At 35.1% G+C, this 14519-nt stretch overlaps 1 protein-coding gene across 1 annotated transcript in view; it reads left to right on the top strand.

The window, feature by feature from the left end:
- Positions 1-13721, top strand: part of SUZ12 (SUZ12 polycomb repressive complex 2 subunit) — a 31646-nt gene extending 17925 nt beyond the window's left edge. Inside the window, exons 8-16 of the mRNA XM_064522694.1 lie at positions 121-223; positions 1634-1739; positions 3455-3632; positions 8029-8120; positions 8599-8742; positions 9522-9679; positions 10111-10309; positions 10865-10944; positions 11279-13721. Of these exons, the coding sequence (XP_064378764.1) occupies positions 121-223; positions 1634-1739; positions 3455-3632; positions 8029-8120; positions 8599-8742; positions 9522-9679; positions 10111-10309; positions 10865-10944; positions 11279-11624 (1406 nt within the window). The 3' untranslated portion in view covers positions 11625-13721. The remainder of the gene's footprint in view (positions 1-120; positions 224-1633; positions 1740-3454; positions 3633-8028; positions 8121-8598; positions 8743-9521; positions 9680-10110; positions 10310-10864; positions 10945-11278) is intronic.
- Positions 13722-14519: the final 798 nt, after the last annotated feature.

Here is a 14519-nt window from a genome sequence, read left to right on the forward strand (position 1 = left end):
CTGTATATCATATAGCTGACATAATCAACAGCCAGTTGTATTTTACAATTGCATAGAAACTGTTCAGTCATTTGAATTTATGTCTGTATAATAATTAAATACAATTTTTGCTATATACAGATGTCAATGAGGAGCTTCCAGCTAGAAGAAAAAGAAACTCTTCAAATCGTGAAGATGGGGAGAAGACATTTGTAGCACAGATGACTGTATTTGATAAAAACAGGTAATATTATCCGAAATAAACAGTGTTTCTGTTAGTTGTTAGGAATTTGTTTAATATTAAACTTTAAATCTGTTTTTGGATTTCATTGTTGGCAGTCTTTGTTTGCATTTGAGTTGGTAGTTAAAGTCAGTGCTTAGCCTTTATTGTTAAATTAGTCTGCTTTAAAAAATGGTCTGTGGGTTTCACAGTGCACATTTTATACTAAGAACTATTTACAATTGCAGGTAATTCCCTTTTATGAACTTGAGCAATGTTCTGTTAATCTGCATCAATTTGTCTGTTCCTGATCAGTTTTTTTGACAGGTCTAACTTCTGTCATTCTGTTACGGACCAGTGACAGCGTAACTAAAAAGAAAAAAAAATCCGTAAAGTATGGTTGTTATTTACATTTATTTGATAGCATAACTTCCTACCCAACCTCCTGCTGATGCAGTCACAGATCTTGTTCTGTTAGCACCTAAATAACACATCCATTACTATGGTGGGATCCCAGTAATTGTAGATTGCTCTTTTGAATAATATGCTAGTTATTTAAATAAAAAACATGTTATGTAACTTTAAATGTTACTGTTGAAGTGTTTAAACAAGTAATTAAAATCATAATAAGCTTACTCTGTCAGGTAGTGTAACGCGATGAAATGTTTTTATATTTGTTATCTTGACATTAGTTAATATACTTAAAGTAGGTGGGATGGGGCAACGCGCATGTAGCCATAGCTTAGAGCAATCCTGATAGTTCAGAAGATAAGTAGCGTACCATTTACTGGTAAGTGAGTATTGTGTTGTTTGTTCTGGGGGAGATGATAGTACTAGCAACGACAAAAATATTGGCATTTACAATGAGAAACAGTCTGTTCGTTGTGCTGAGAAGGAAGTGTAGCATACGAACATAAGTGTTTTATCTATGGGAAATCTAGGACCCAGGTGGAAGTAGGTATCTAGATTGTTTCTTCAATAATAAAAATATGGATTCAAGAAAAAGCTGCCTAAAATATACCCCCCCCACCGATTCTGACAAAGTGCTTATTTATCCAAATATGTTTTTAGAGAATTTATATTTTGAGTAGGTTTTTTTTTCTTTTAAGAAAAGCTTTATTTATTCACCTACAGATTCCCATCATAGTGTTAATTTTTATTAATGTTAGCATTCTTGTATCCTTTGGAATTATTTGGATGGGGGTGGGGGGTTGAATTAATGTTTGGCAGTAGACACCTTTTTCATTCTGGATGATGTTTACCTAGAGACTCAAGCTAGTTACCAAATAAATTTGCCTGAAAAACTGCATTTAGTTTCATGAAAGTTGGTGTGAAATATTTTATAGAAATGTTGAAATATAGTCTACATTTTAATGGGCAAACAATAAAAATAAGTGAGCGGCTTTACTCATAATACCTACTTTGTGTTGACAGACGCTTGCAGCTTCTAGATGGGGAATATGAAGTGGCCATGCAGGAAATGGAAGAGTGTCCCATTAGCAAGAAAAGAGCAACATGGGAAACTATACTTGATGGGAAGGTATGGACTGTTTGTGTTACCTGAAGGACTTGTCTTCATGTAAAATAGTCTTGATTAAGGTGGAATACAAATTCAAAATGCAGCAGCTGTTCCTTTGAAAATGGATTAAGTTAAACAGGAGATGCTAATTCTCTTTCAGGATATATGAAAACATGTTTTGATTTAGTTCTTGTTTAGAAAAGCTTTGACCCCATTAGATTGTTATACAAGGAAATGTTAACAGCTACTCTAGGTATGGCAGTTGTCTTTTTTAATACCTTCTGAGTTTCTATCTCATACAATTGGGCAAATTAAAGTCAGTTATTGTAATAAATTCAGGTCAGACAAGCAAAACGGAACAAACTGCAGAAGCAAAAATTTTGGAGAAAAGAGGAACCCAGGACCTGGAGATGTCTTAGTTGTGATCGTGCACAGACGTTCGGAGAATGCTGATGAAAGTTGGTGATTAAAGGAGGAGGAGATGTCAGTGTAGGAGGAAAAACTGTTGTACAGAGAGGAATTTTGTTAACAGAGGAGTGAAGTGAGTCAACACTCAGTGGTACTGAATGCAAGGTCTTGCACTTATATAGTCACATGTCCTCAGAGAGTATCAGTTGGAAGTGACTGAGGAGAATAACGTGAAATTTCAAGATAGTTTCAATGTAATTGTGACTCAGCATGATTATATAACCATGGAAAAAGCAAAGATGATTCAAAGTGTGTAACAGAAATTCCACTCACAAGACAGCAAGGTAAAAGCTCTATTATCCTGTTCAGCCTTCATCTGTAGTAGTACCTCTGATTCTGGTAAACCGTGTTCAATAAATTAAAATTGGAAAAGGCTGAAAACAGCTTTTAGAAAGGTCATGGGAGGAGATCGTCTTATGTAAATGTGCTTTTATATATATAAATATATATATATATATATATATATATATAAAAAATTTTATATATATATATATATATATAAATATATATATATAAAATTTGTTGTAACTTTTGCTAGACTGAGATGAGGAAATGGTTACTTTCTGTAGGTGGGAGAATGAAAGAGAAAACTTCTTTAGGGTAGAGATGCTGCCCCAAAGAGAAGAAAATGTATGCATGGCTAATGCATATATCACCCCTATCTGATGTGTACACTGTCACTGGGTTTCTGTTTTTCAAACAGGTTTTCAGTGAAGTAATAAGGCCTGAATACAATAAGCATCTCCTAAGATGGAGTTCTATAATCTCATTCATAAATTTATGGTATGATCCTTCATAATAATAGGGATTTGGACTTGACCTGGATGTGTCTTCCATTTCTGTACTCTTTATTTTCTTGATAAGTGAATGGAATATAAGAACATATTCATAGGGGAATATTGCAGCAGCATTGCTGCAGCAGACAGTGTATTTTTTAAGCCCATGTGTTAATACACAATACTGGACTGCAGAATTAGGGATTGGTATGAGTGGAAAGAGAAAGAAGAGTACACTGGCAGCAGGCTGGTTGGTGCCAGATCCATCTGTGGGCCACAGTATGTGTGAGAAGTAATTGTTCAGCAACATGCAGGAAACTGTATAGCCACCTTTTTCATCTTTTTTTAGTATATGTAAATGTATATGTTGAAAATACAGGGGCTTTCTTAAATTTAGATGGTTAAAAGATGATGTGTACCCCCTTCTGTGAATATTTTTGCATGACGTGTTTTTGCGCATGGGAAGACGCTAATACTGTCTGTCTTTTTCAGAGGTTGCCTCCATTTGAAACATTTTCTCAGGGACCTACACTTCAGTTTACTCTTCGCTGGACAGGAGACACAAATGATAAATCTACAGCTCCTATAGCTAAGCCTCTTGCAACACGAAATTCTGAAAGCATGCCTCAAGAAAACAAGCCCAATTCTGTTAAACCTACTCAGACTATAGGTAAGCAAATTTTATTTGGCACCGAATAGTAATTTGCTTAGCGCTTCCATGCCATAAGGTTCCTGACGTACCAGTGCAACTGCTTCAGATAATTTTAAACATGGAAAAGCAAAAATGAATGGGCTGCATGTATCCCATATGTTGTACTTTTTTAAAGGTAAGTTTAAAAGCTAAAAATAGTTGTGGCATTAGTCATGACAATATTGAAATAAATAATTCTATACGGTGCTCATAAATGCTGATATGAAATAATCTTAGAAGTCATATTCACAGATTTTCTTCATGATTTATCTGCTTTACTGTACTCATTTCAATTACTTCCTATTCTATAGATATCTGGATTTATAGTATTATTGCATTCCTCTTTTTTATGCTTTATAGTGAAAATAGTCTAAACTTTGTCTATCAGATATATTTAATTCTTGGAAAACATAGCTGCCACTATGAAAACTGATAGAGAGAAAATTTCTAAAATGTTGCACATTACTTTGTACATTTGTGGCGTCAAGATAACTCTTGCTCTTTCAGAAAGCTTATGAACTGGTACTTTCTTCCTTGACACATAATATGATGTCTGGGCATGGTACCATGATGGAAGCACAATACATATTTTTATTATTATGTGCATTTTCTGCATATTTATGCAAATTATCAAAGACTTCTGTCAAGGTATAAAGGTTTTTTTGTGCTTTTACTCATCTTGGGCAATCTAAGGCTGTCTAGATAGAATGCAGACTTACAATTAGTACTGTATAAAAATAATTCTCTACGTGTGTGAGAGAGAGAAATGTAGCAAGTCTGCAGCTCCACTGAACACTGAAAACTTCTAGAAAATCTTACTGTGATGTATGTGAGGTAAGTCTATCTGTTCTATGTAGATTAACTTGTATTTATTACTGAACTAGTTTCCAGCCATTCATTACTATTATTTAAAGCATTGTAGATTAAAACTCCAAATGCTTTTTAGTTTCAAAATTGTTCAGTACTCTGAAATTAACTGTTTCCATTTCCTTCTGCAAGTTTTCCTATACATTTTTTTTCTAGAAGGGATTGTATGTTGGGTTTCAAATTGTAATGATCAGCTTTTGAACTGTTTTATCATAACATTAAATGTGTATTATTTTTTAAAAAAGCAATATTGGATAGACTATTTAAAATGGGGTTGTCTCACCTTTAATTCATGATGTATCATATAGGGAAATGGCTTTTCGAAATTCCCACTTTCCTTTTTGTTTCATTCTGGAAACATTTTTGAATAGCATTCAATTATTTTGTGTTTGCTTGTTTAGTATTTAAAGTAGTATGTGCCATTGATCAGCAACACTTCTATGGAGGCTACTGTGCGATTGAAAATTTAACATAATTACCAATGTAATGTAGTCAGTCCCTTTGGAGATTATGTTATATGGAAAATATTAATGCAGCCTGCTAATATTCACTGCAAATCTAAAATTACAGTTTTTGTTATAATATATCCCTTTATATATTTAAACACAATTGTTCAAGAGCTATTAAAATGTCTAGAAACTGCTCATTCTGCTGTTACTTCTAGAGTTGAAAAAGCTGTCATTAAAAAGCATATCCCCTGATGCTGCTGAATATAAAATTGTATGTATTCTAAATTTGCAGGTAGGATTTTTAACCACTGTTTTAGAAAAAACTTTGTACAGTGGCATTTGGTATTTATATAGGTCTGTGTCAGAAAAACAAATAAGTGTTTTCCAAATCAGTTTCTCTAATAGGAAGTTGTCTTCTGCCCCTACCTGTTACGGTAAGGTTAGCTAGTCGGTATCAGTGCTGGGCTGTTATTCTGAACACTTCAATGGGCATATACAGTTTGACCCATAATAATTTTCAAAGAATGTGTAATAGTAGTGTGTAGCATGCATTTTTATTGCACTGCTGCATGTTTTTAAAATGTTAACAGAAATATCCTTCCTGTGAAACACTTTGAGATGACTGCAATATTGAAACATGTATTAAAAAACCCTTGTCCCATTTTTGCTCCCAGAGTTGTTTAGCTCTTCCTACCAAATACTCAGATTGTTGGCTTTTTTTTATTGATTGTATACTGCAGTAGTTGTACAGAAGGCAGCAGTCTGCCTCGTCACTGTTTAAGCACTTTTGAAGATATCTGGACTCTAGACTGACACCTGATTCACTTCAGAGTGGTCAGTGTTTCCAAGCTTGTAACTGGATTGCAGCTGTGTGATTAAGGAAGCTTCTGGGTCCCTGTTACTAGCACTAATTATTTGGACTGCAGTGGTTCTTATCTCCTGGCTTCATCTCCGGGGTTTGTAGCCAAGCACTATTTGTGAAGAGTTGTATTGCTTAGAGTGTTGAGGTTCACCTAAGGCTAGTGCATTCAACGATTTGTGCAGAATTGTATTTCAGTCTGGCTTTGTATTGGTTGTAGACCTTCGAGGGTTTGGAGCTGTTGTAGTGGTAGCGAGGGAAAAAATACTAATATAAGATTGCTTTTCTGAAAGTGCCATTTATCCAGTTATTGCAGTTATGTTGGAAAACTCAGTGGGTCAACAATGGCTTGTCTCTGATCAGCTTTTCAAGAGTGGGAATTCTTTTCACTGCATTTAGAGCTTTAGTCTCTAGTAGTACAGAACTTACAGCAGGAAAATTTTCACCTTCACCAGCACAGAAGCTTCTGTCTAGGGTGAGCCCTGATGTCCTCAGCCAGCTTACAGACATCTTTGTCTTTGGATAGTGAACAAGACTGTTCAGAGTGCGACTGATTCCTGTCTTCTGAACTGAATGTTTTACCTGAGCTAGGGATTGCAGCCATCTAATTTCTCCGTAAGTCAGGATGGCTGGCTGGCACTTAGGGCACAAGAATACAAAGCAATTCCCGGTAGAAGAAGGGAACAGAAACAGGGAAGTATTTGAACTTTCACTGCTGTTCTGACTTCCTTTTACTTCCTCGTACCAGGCCCCGGTATCTCAGAGTTTCTTGGAGACCTATATTGTAATGTTAGGCAGCTTTTATGCTTAGACTTGCAAAAGAAATGACTGTATGTTGACTAACTCTAAGGTGTGTACGAATTTACTACATAATAAATACATGGGGATATAGAAAGGCTGCATTGCTAATTTACTAATGGAACACACTTTTTTTCTATCAGAGAAACTGAGTAGTCCAGTAAATTGGCAAAGTTACAGCAAGTGTTACTTTCTAGCAGATTCTTAATACAAGAATATATCATAGTACAAAGCCCTGCATTGGAGGGTGTTTCTGATACTTACGCTCTTTTCAGTCTCTGGGTGCCAAAAAAGGAGGAGAGTGAAAAATGATCAGAAATTTTTATCGTTTAAGGGTTCTGGTAGTCAAAGAACAAGCAGCAGTGCGTCTCTTCTAAGGATATATGAATTTGGTGCTGTCATTTTACTTTACTCTGGCCTGTTTCCCAGGGCAGACGAGTGGAATAAAGACCTCAAAGACCCTCTAAATGTGGTGATACATGCTATACTATAATTATAAAGCACTCAAGGTAACTGACCAATGGAATTCTAATTTTTCTGATGTGGTACAGGCTGAAGTGTGTCAGGCTGTCCTTCATACAGGAAGAGGATGAAATTTCCCTTTTCCCCCAAAGTATTAAATATGGAATAAGTGCATTTTCTATAAGATCTCCTTATGTCAGTAGAGATTGTTTTGTCTTCTTTTTCACCATTCAGAAACAAGTAGTTGTCATTATTTGTTTTCCTGGGGTAAACGTACTTAAACTTACTTAAATATGTGTTTATTCTTGTTAATTGTATGGAATGAAATGATCTTACTGAGATAAAAATGTATAAAAAGGCTAAGAGGCACCTGAGCATTGCCATTACTCTCAAACAATTTTATTAAGTGCTTGAGGATAAGAGTTAAGGGTTAACATTTCAGTTAAAAATTTTTGTTACTTGTATTTCATACTGTTTTGTCTGTTGTGTGACTTACAAAACTTCTGAAATTGAATTTAAGCAATGTATTTTCAGTGCACCCATGTGAAAGCAGCAATTATTTTGGTATTTTCAAGCCACCTCTGCTTTCAGCTACAGCTAAAGAATTACCCATTCACTTATATGGAGGAAAGAAAGTGTTGCTTTTTACCTGATAATTTTTTAAGTTCTCTGAAGGGTTCTTCAAAGCTAGGGATACATCTAGTGTTTAAAAGTGGTGTTTTTACCTGTAAATTCTGAAGGAAGCTGAGCATCAAGCCTTTCTTCTTGCTGGTATGAAGAGCTACCTAAACCAAAGTTCACTAGAGTAGCCCACTGCCTCCAGAAGGAGGGTACCCTTCACAGAACTTCCATAGTCAGATAAGAAGCACAATGTGTGGGTCTTTTTTTTCCCCCCCTCCTCATGCTAAGCAGAAATGCATGTCTTTCCATGTTTTTTCAGCTGTGAAAGAATCCTTGCCAACAGATCTTCAAACAAGAAAAGAGAGAGATGTTTTAAATGAACCTCGACAAAAATTGCGAATATTTTACCAGGTATTGGAAATAAGTGTTAGCAGGGAGAGAAATAGGAAGTAAATGCTGCATGGAATTAAAATGTTCACATCTCTTCTGAGTTGGGTGCAAGCTTCAGTTTTGTCCATAGAAATGTCTTATTTGTATTCTCAGAGGATGCCTTAAGGGGTTGCAGATTCACATATTAAAAGCCGTTCCACATATTTCTTTTTACAGGAAGTATTTTAGAAAATTAATCTTCCTGGGGCTGTGTCTGACACATCTTCCAAAATACAAAGGACATCTCCCATTAGGCATCTGGAGGGGGACAGGTGGTTTCCTTATGGGGAAAAAAATTCTTGAAATACCATTGTTTCAAAACACTGAGCTGATCTAATGTTCCTAAGAACTTACTATTACGGTAGAGGTTTCCGGAAGTAATGTCCAACTTGTTTTTATGGGTGGAAGGTTAATGAATGAAATGTATTTGATGCTAATATTTTCTATTTGTTTGCATCAGTTCCTTTATAACAACAATACAAGACAGCAGACTGAAGCCCGAGATGACTTGCATTGTCCGTGGTGCACACTGAACTGTCGTAAACTGTATAGTTTGCTCAAACATCTGAAACTCTGTCACAGCAGATTTATCTTTAATTATGTTGTAAGTGATCTTGTTGTTTATTAGTATGAAATATAATGCAGTCGGTACGGATGCTATATATTGCATTGACTTCATTGCTAGCCTATTGAGTTGTAGGACTGTACCTACAGGTTAAATGCAACTTCCTTTGATTTTAATTAGATGAATGTTTGCATGTTACATGGGTAATTAAAATTTGTAGGGTTTTTTTTTCCTCCCCTCTCTGATTACTGGAGAGTGAATTCTGTCTATAGCTGCTGCTTTTGCATTAATTATTCTTTTTATGTGATGTAGTAAGCAATGTAATTTATACTTGGTTGGAAGTCTTTTGAGGCTTTAGGAAGGCAGGAAATATTTAAAATCAGTATTAAATTTAATTATGCTGATAAGGACCTGTTCCTGCCAATCTGACTGAAAGAAATTATTTCTTATTTATTTGAGAATAATTGTTTCCTACCACCACTACCCTGCTTGGAAGAATATTCCAAAATTTTACTCCTTCTAACTTCCCGGCTGTTTGCAATCTTCTGCTAGTATTGTCTTTTTAATTTATAATTACTTCTATTCTGAGTGTTTTTCGTACTTCACAGTCAAATGGTATATAGAACAAGGAAACTTAAGTAGTGTAATTTGTTTCTAGAGGTTAAAAATGACTTGGGTGTTGTAAAAGGGAATTAGAGCTGTGTGAAGTTACTGATAGGGTGTTATTTTAGGTATTCAGAATTTAAAAGGTTGCTTGTTTAAACCTTCTGAGATGGTCATTACTGTTTGCTAAATATATTTACAACTATCTGTTTCAGTATCATCCAAAAGGTGCTAGGATAGATGTATCTATCAATGAGTGTTATGATGGCTCCTATGCAGGAAATCCTCAGGATATTCATCGCCAACCTGGATTTGCCTTCAGTCGCAATGGACCAGTCAAAAGAACTCCTATCACGCACATACTTGTATGCAGGTAGGTAGATTTAAAAGAAAGTCTAGGTTTGTGTGATATAGCATATGGACCAAAATTTATGAAACCACTGGATCTGTTCAGCCATAGCTCCATGTAAGCAGAGAGTTGATTTTCACTTTCATTAAAGTACATCTGTTCCTGACTAGATAAAATGGTGGTGAGAGATGGTATCTTCACCTGTGGTTTTTCTACAGCTGTTCAATTTCTTCATGAAGTACCCTTTTTTGACTGCTTTTTCCTAGAACTTCTGTTACCCAAAAGGTGTGGCGTTTTTGTTTTTTCTCTTATGGGCTGTTTCACTGGTGATAATTTTTTTTTAACATTTTTTTTGCAAGCTAGAGCCTAAAATGATAATGTGTATTAATCTATTACAGTAGTTAGTATTTGCATATTTGATTTGATAGTTGAAACTAGTTTTTCCCTTCTGCTAGGCCAAAACGTACGAAAGCAAGTATGTCAGAATTTCTTGAATCTGAAGATGGAGAAGTGGAACAGCAGCGAACATATAGCAGTGGACACAATCGGTTATATTTTCACAGTGATACGTGTTTACCTCTCCGTCCACAAGAAATGGAAGTAGATAGTGAGGATGAGAAAGACCCTGAATGGCTACGGGAAAAGACCATTACTGTAATTATTCCATTTATACAAGATGATTTTTAAATGGATTTTACTTTTTAAAATATGGTCTGCAGTTGTGGGGAACAAATGGGGTGTATATATATAGTGAAAGTGATACATTCACTTTGAGAATAAGTAGAACATTTTGTGAAGCTGAACCACTAACATGTAGTATGTTTAATGATATAAATTCATGGAATCAAAGCGTGTGTTTTCAAGTATGTCTTTAGTTGTAAATCTAGCTCAGTCCACATGATCCCAACAAGTTCTTTCATCGCTGTTTGTGGTTATTTCTCGTTAAAAGAGGAGATGCTGGTGTCACAGGAATACATAGTGGTACGTGTATAATATGGAAATAAATTAGCATCATAGATCTCTACACAATCTGACTTTGTTCTGACCCTTTTGCCTACAGTACCTTAATCTTCAGAAGTAGTTATTTCTGTGATGTGTAGGTGGCATAAGCAGAATTTTAAGTGTGCTTTCACTACTTGTCACCAGATGTGGAATTCTGATGTGTTTCTCCCTTCTCCTGTCCTTTCCCCAAATTGTTTCTCTCTCCAGCAAATTGAAGAATTTTCTGATGTTAACGAAGGAGAGAAAGAAGTGATGAAATTATGGAATCTTCATGTTATGAAGCACGGGTATGTTGCTATAAACTTAGTTTTGATACAGATAGTATAGATTTGGTTGATCATTGTGCATTGCAATTCCCTAAGCATCTAAAAATTTATTTCAGCTGTTTAGGAAAGGATCATTGAAGGATGATTTGGTAATATGCTTTCTATTATTTTAAGTTTAAAAAAAGAAAAAACACCTCATGCGTAGTAGCTCTATGGCTTTGAAAACAGAAACATTGCAGATACTGAGACTGTGTAATGGACAATCTCTGCAGTTATATTGATAAACTATATTATAGCATATCTTTTATTTTTGAAAACGTTTAACTTGCATAATGATGGATTTCTAATTTGACAGGTTTATTGCTGACAATCAAATGAATCATGCCTGTATGCTGTTTGTTGAAAATTATGGACAGAAAATAATTAAGAAGAACTTGTGTCGAAACTTTATGCTACATCTGGTCAGCATGCATGACTTTAACCTCATTAGCATAATGTCAATAGACAAAGCTGTGGCCAGGCTTCGAGAGATGCAGCAGAAGTTAGAAAAAGGAGAATCAGCCTCCCCAACGGATGAGGAATCTTGTGAAGAACAAAGTGGGACGACAAATGGATACAGTGAAAATAATATGAGAGAGAGAATTTTGGAAATGGATAGCATCTCAGGTGTCACAAAACAGAGCAAGAAACAGAAGCTCTGAAGTCAAAACTCAAATGCCATTCAACGGACAAACATTGAAGTGACATTCTAGGGTGCATGAGCTCTATAAAGAATTACACACACAAAATACAGAGATTCCAAACAGGCACTGCTGGATGGAAATAAATGATTTCAGCAAGGATATTGTTATAACAGGGTTTCTATTCAGTTAATTATGCAAGTACTACATGTATATCGGTTTTGGTGATGTAATGACAATATTCTAAGAGTTTGAGCATGAAGAGCAATATGAAAATCTTTTTGTAATTTTAGTAATTAGTGTCTTAAGAACTTTATGGAATTTACATAATTTAAGTATATGTAAAACAATTTTTATATTAAGATTTTTGCATCTGTATCTGGCTGTTTTTTCCTACCATGAAGTTGTGGAACATTGGGGAAAGGGGGTTGGGATACAGTTTATGCTTTTCTTATTTAGAAATTCTCCAGTTAGCTTTTTGTGAAAATAACGTCTCACTATTTAAAGTTTAACCTTGATCCTTGTATTTGAAATCATTTATCAATTTGATCATAAATTACAAATTAAATCTTTTTTACACTAAAATTATGAAATTTCGCAAACTTAGCACTTCCTTTGTCTTGTGCCTGTTTGGAAAGATCTTGGCTTTTCATGTTACAGACACAGTGAAGTACCACCTTGGCTTTTTGAGGTTACCAGCAGTTTGGTTTTCGTGGATAATTCTGATGTATTGATCACCCAGTGTACCATTTTAAACTTGAACATTAGCTCCTTTATATTTTTATTACACATTTACACAGCTACACAAACTATTTGATGTAAACCCCTTATAGTGGGGCTGTGCATCATAGTGTGCCATGCTAAAGCCGAGAGTCTATCGTCAGTATGTAGGCATTACGTCAATGAACTTCTTTTGAAGTTTATGCCTGCTGTTTTGCCTGAGTACAGACTGCAAGTCCAGGCCATAGGTTTAGCTTTGGCTTTTGAGATGCCACTCTTGAGGGAAAAATGCACTGTAAAATTGGACCAGAAAATGTGTTGCACTTCTTATGCAAGTATTCTGTGATGTATTGTATTCAATACAGATACTAAGATGCTGACTAAACTATATTTGAGCAGTTTTGCACTGCTGTTAACACATTTTATGCATACGTTTACAGATTTTTTCCAATGGAAAGTGGTTTCACTACTGGTACAGTATCAGCACCGAAGGGTTTATTCCAGCAAGCACTGTGGTTGAGTGACATCACCTCAATTTTTTTATTATCCTTAAGATATTGCATTTTTCATATTCTTTATTTATAAAGGAACAATGCTGCTGTAAATACAGGTATTTTTAATTTTTTATTTCATTCCATCACCATGAGATGCAGTTCCCTGTTTGTTTAAGGGGTATATAAGCTTTCTAATGGTGTCTTCAGAAATTTATAAAATGTAAATACTGATTTTGATGGTCCTTAAGATGTGTTTAACTGTGAGACTATTTAACTAATGGTGTGGATGTGATTTGTCATCCAGTATTAAGTTCTTAGTCACTGATTTTGTGTACAAAATAGGAAAGAGGGAAACTGCAGCTTTCATTACAAACTTCTTGAATTTGCCAGCTCTCTTGAGTTTTAGCAAACTCTAATTATGCCTCTGGATAGTACATCAAGCATTTCTCTCTGGCTTTAATTTGCTAAAGCTGTGCACATATGTAAAAAAATAGATTATTTTAGGGGAGATGTAGTTCTAGAATTATTGCTTATGTCATTTCTTAAGCAGTTATGCTCTTAATGCTTAAAAGAAGGCTAGCATTGTTTGCACAAAAAGTTGGTGATCCCCCCAAAAAATAGTAATGAAATTACTTCTGTCCAGTAAACTTTGTATGTCATGTCAATTTATAATAAAAGCTGAAAAAATCCCTTTGTTTTCTATTTATAAAGATGCCTTTTCTATATGTACCTTTGAGAGATTTTGAAGATATCATGTAAGCTGGTTAAAAAGCATTTGAATGGTACAGTAGATGTAAAAAACAAAACAAACAAGTTCAGTTGTTTAAATGAACCATTGTTTTTACATTAAATGTTTTATTTGAAATCGGCTTTTGTACATAAAGTTCAGTAATATAAAATCTGCCATGATGGTTGTCCGGTCATTTTGTGTGCATGTAGAAAGGCCACAAGCAGCATCTCGTACAGACTTCCTCTTCTGCTTGTCTGTTTAAATTTACATTAATAGGCTTCCTTTGTCAGATTGTTACAAAGGTAGCTAAGAACCTATCTAGTCCTCTTGTTATCCTTAGTGTCTGCATAAATTACCAAGTCTGTGGCTAGATTATGAAAACTTTACTTCTCCTTTCTTGATGGTAGAAGTGAATACCTGAGATCTAAGTTGTGTGTATTGCTGTTTAGAACTATAATTTATCTAACTGAAGCAAAGTTACATGAACGAAGCTTATCACTGTTGCCGTTTCAGTTGTAAAAATAACAAAGTGACTCTCTTTCTTACAAGCAGATGGTTGATGTTTCAAATAGATCTTACAGGATGTAACTATGCTTTAATTGGAGCAGAGTTTAAAATCGGTATCTTCTCTGGGACTGTAAAGGAAGAATCGGTAATATGGAACAGAGCAAGAGGAACTGCACTGCTCATCAGAGTTTACTGCTGTTGAATAGCAGACACCGAAAAACTTTTTCCCTGTTAAAAATAATTCAGATGCTGAAATAGAGAATATGACAGCTAGATTCTGTAAACACCAGACTGCAGTTGTCTAATGTGCCTTTTTCTCTAAAACTGGCAAAGGCTCTTTTAATTTAGCCTTTAGTATGTTCACAGCAGATTTTTGTGATCTTCTATATTTGGTGGTAACCTTAACACAGTAGGTCTCTAACTGCAAGCTGGAAGCTAACATTTGACGTGAGTATCCAATTCAGT

The sequence above is a fragment of the Dromaius novaehollandiae genome, chromosome 18 (genome assembly GCF_036370855.1).
Source record: "Dromaius novaehollandiae isolate bDroNov1 chromosome 18, bDroNov1.hap1, whole genome shotgun sequence".
Taxonomy (NCBI): domain Eukaryota; kingdom Metazoa; phylum Chordata; class Aves; order Casuariiformes; family Dromaiidae; genus Dromaius; species Dromaius novaehollandiae.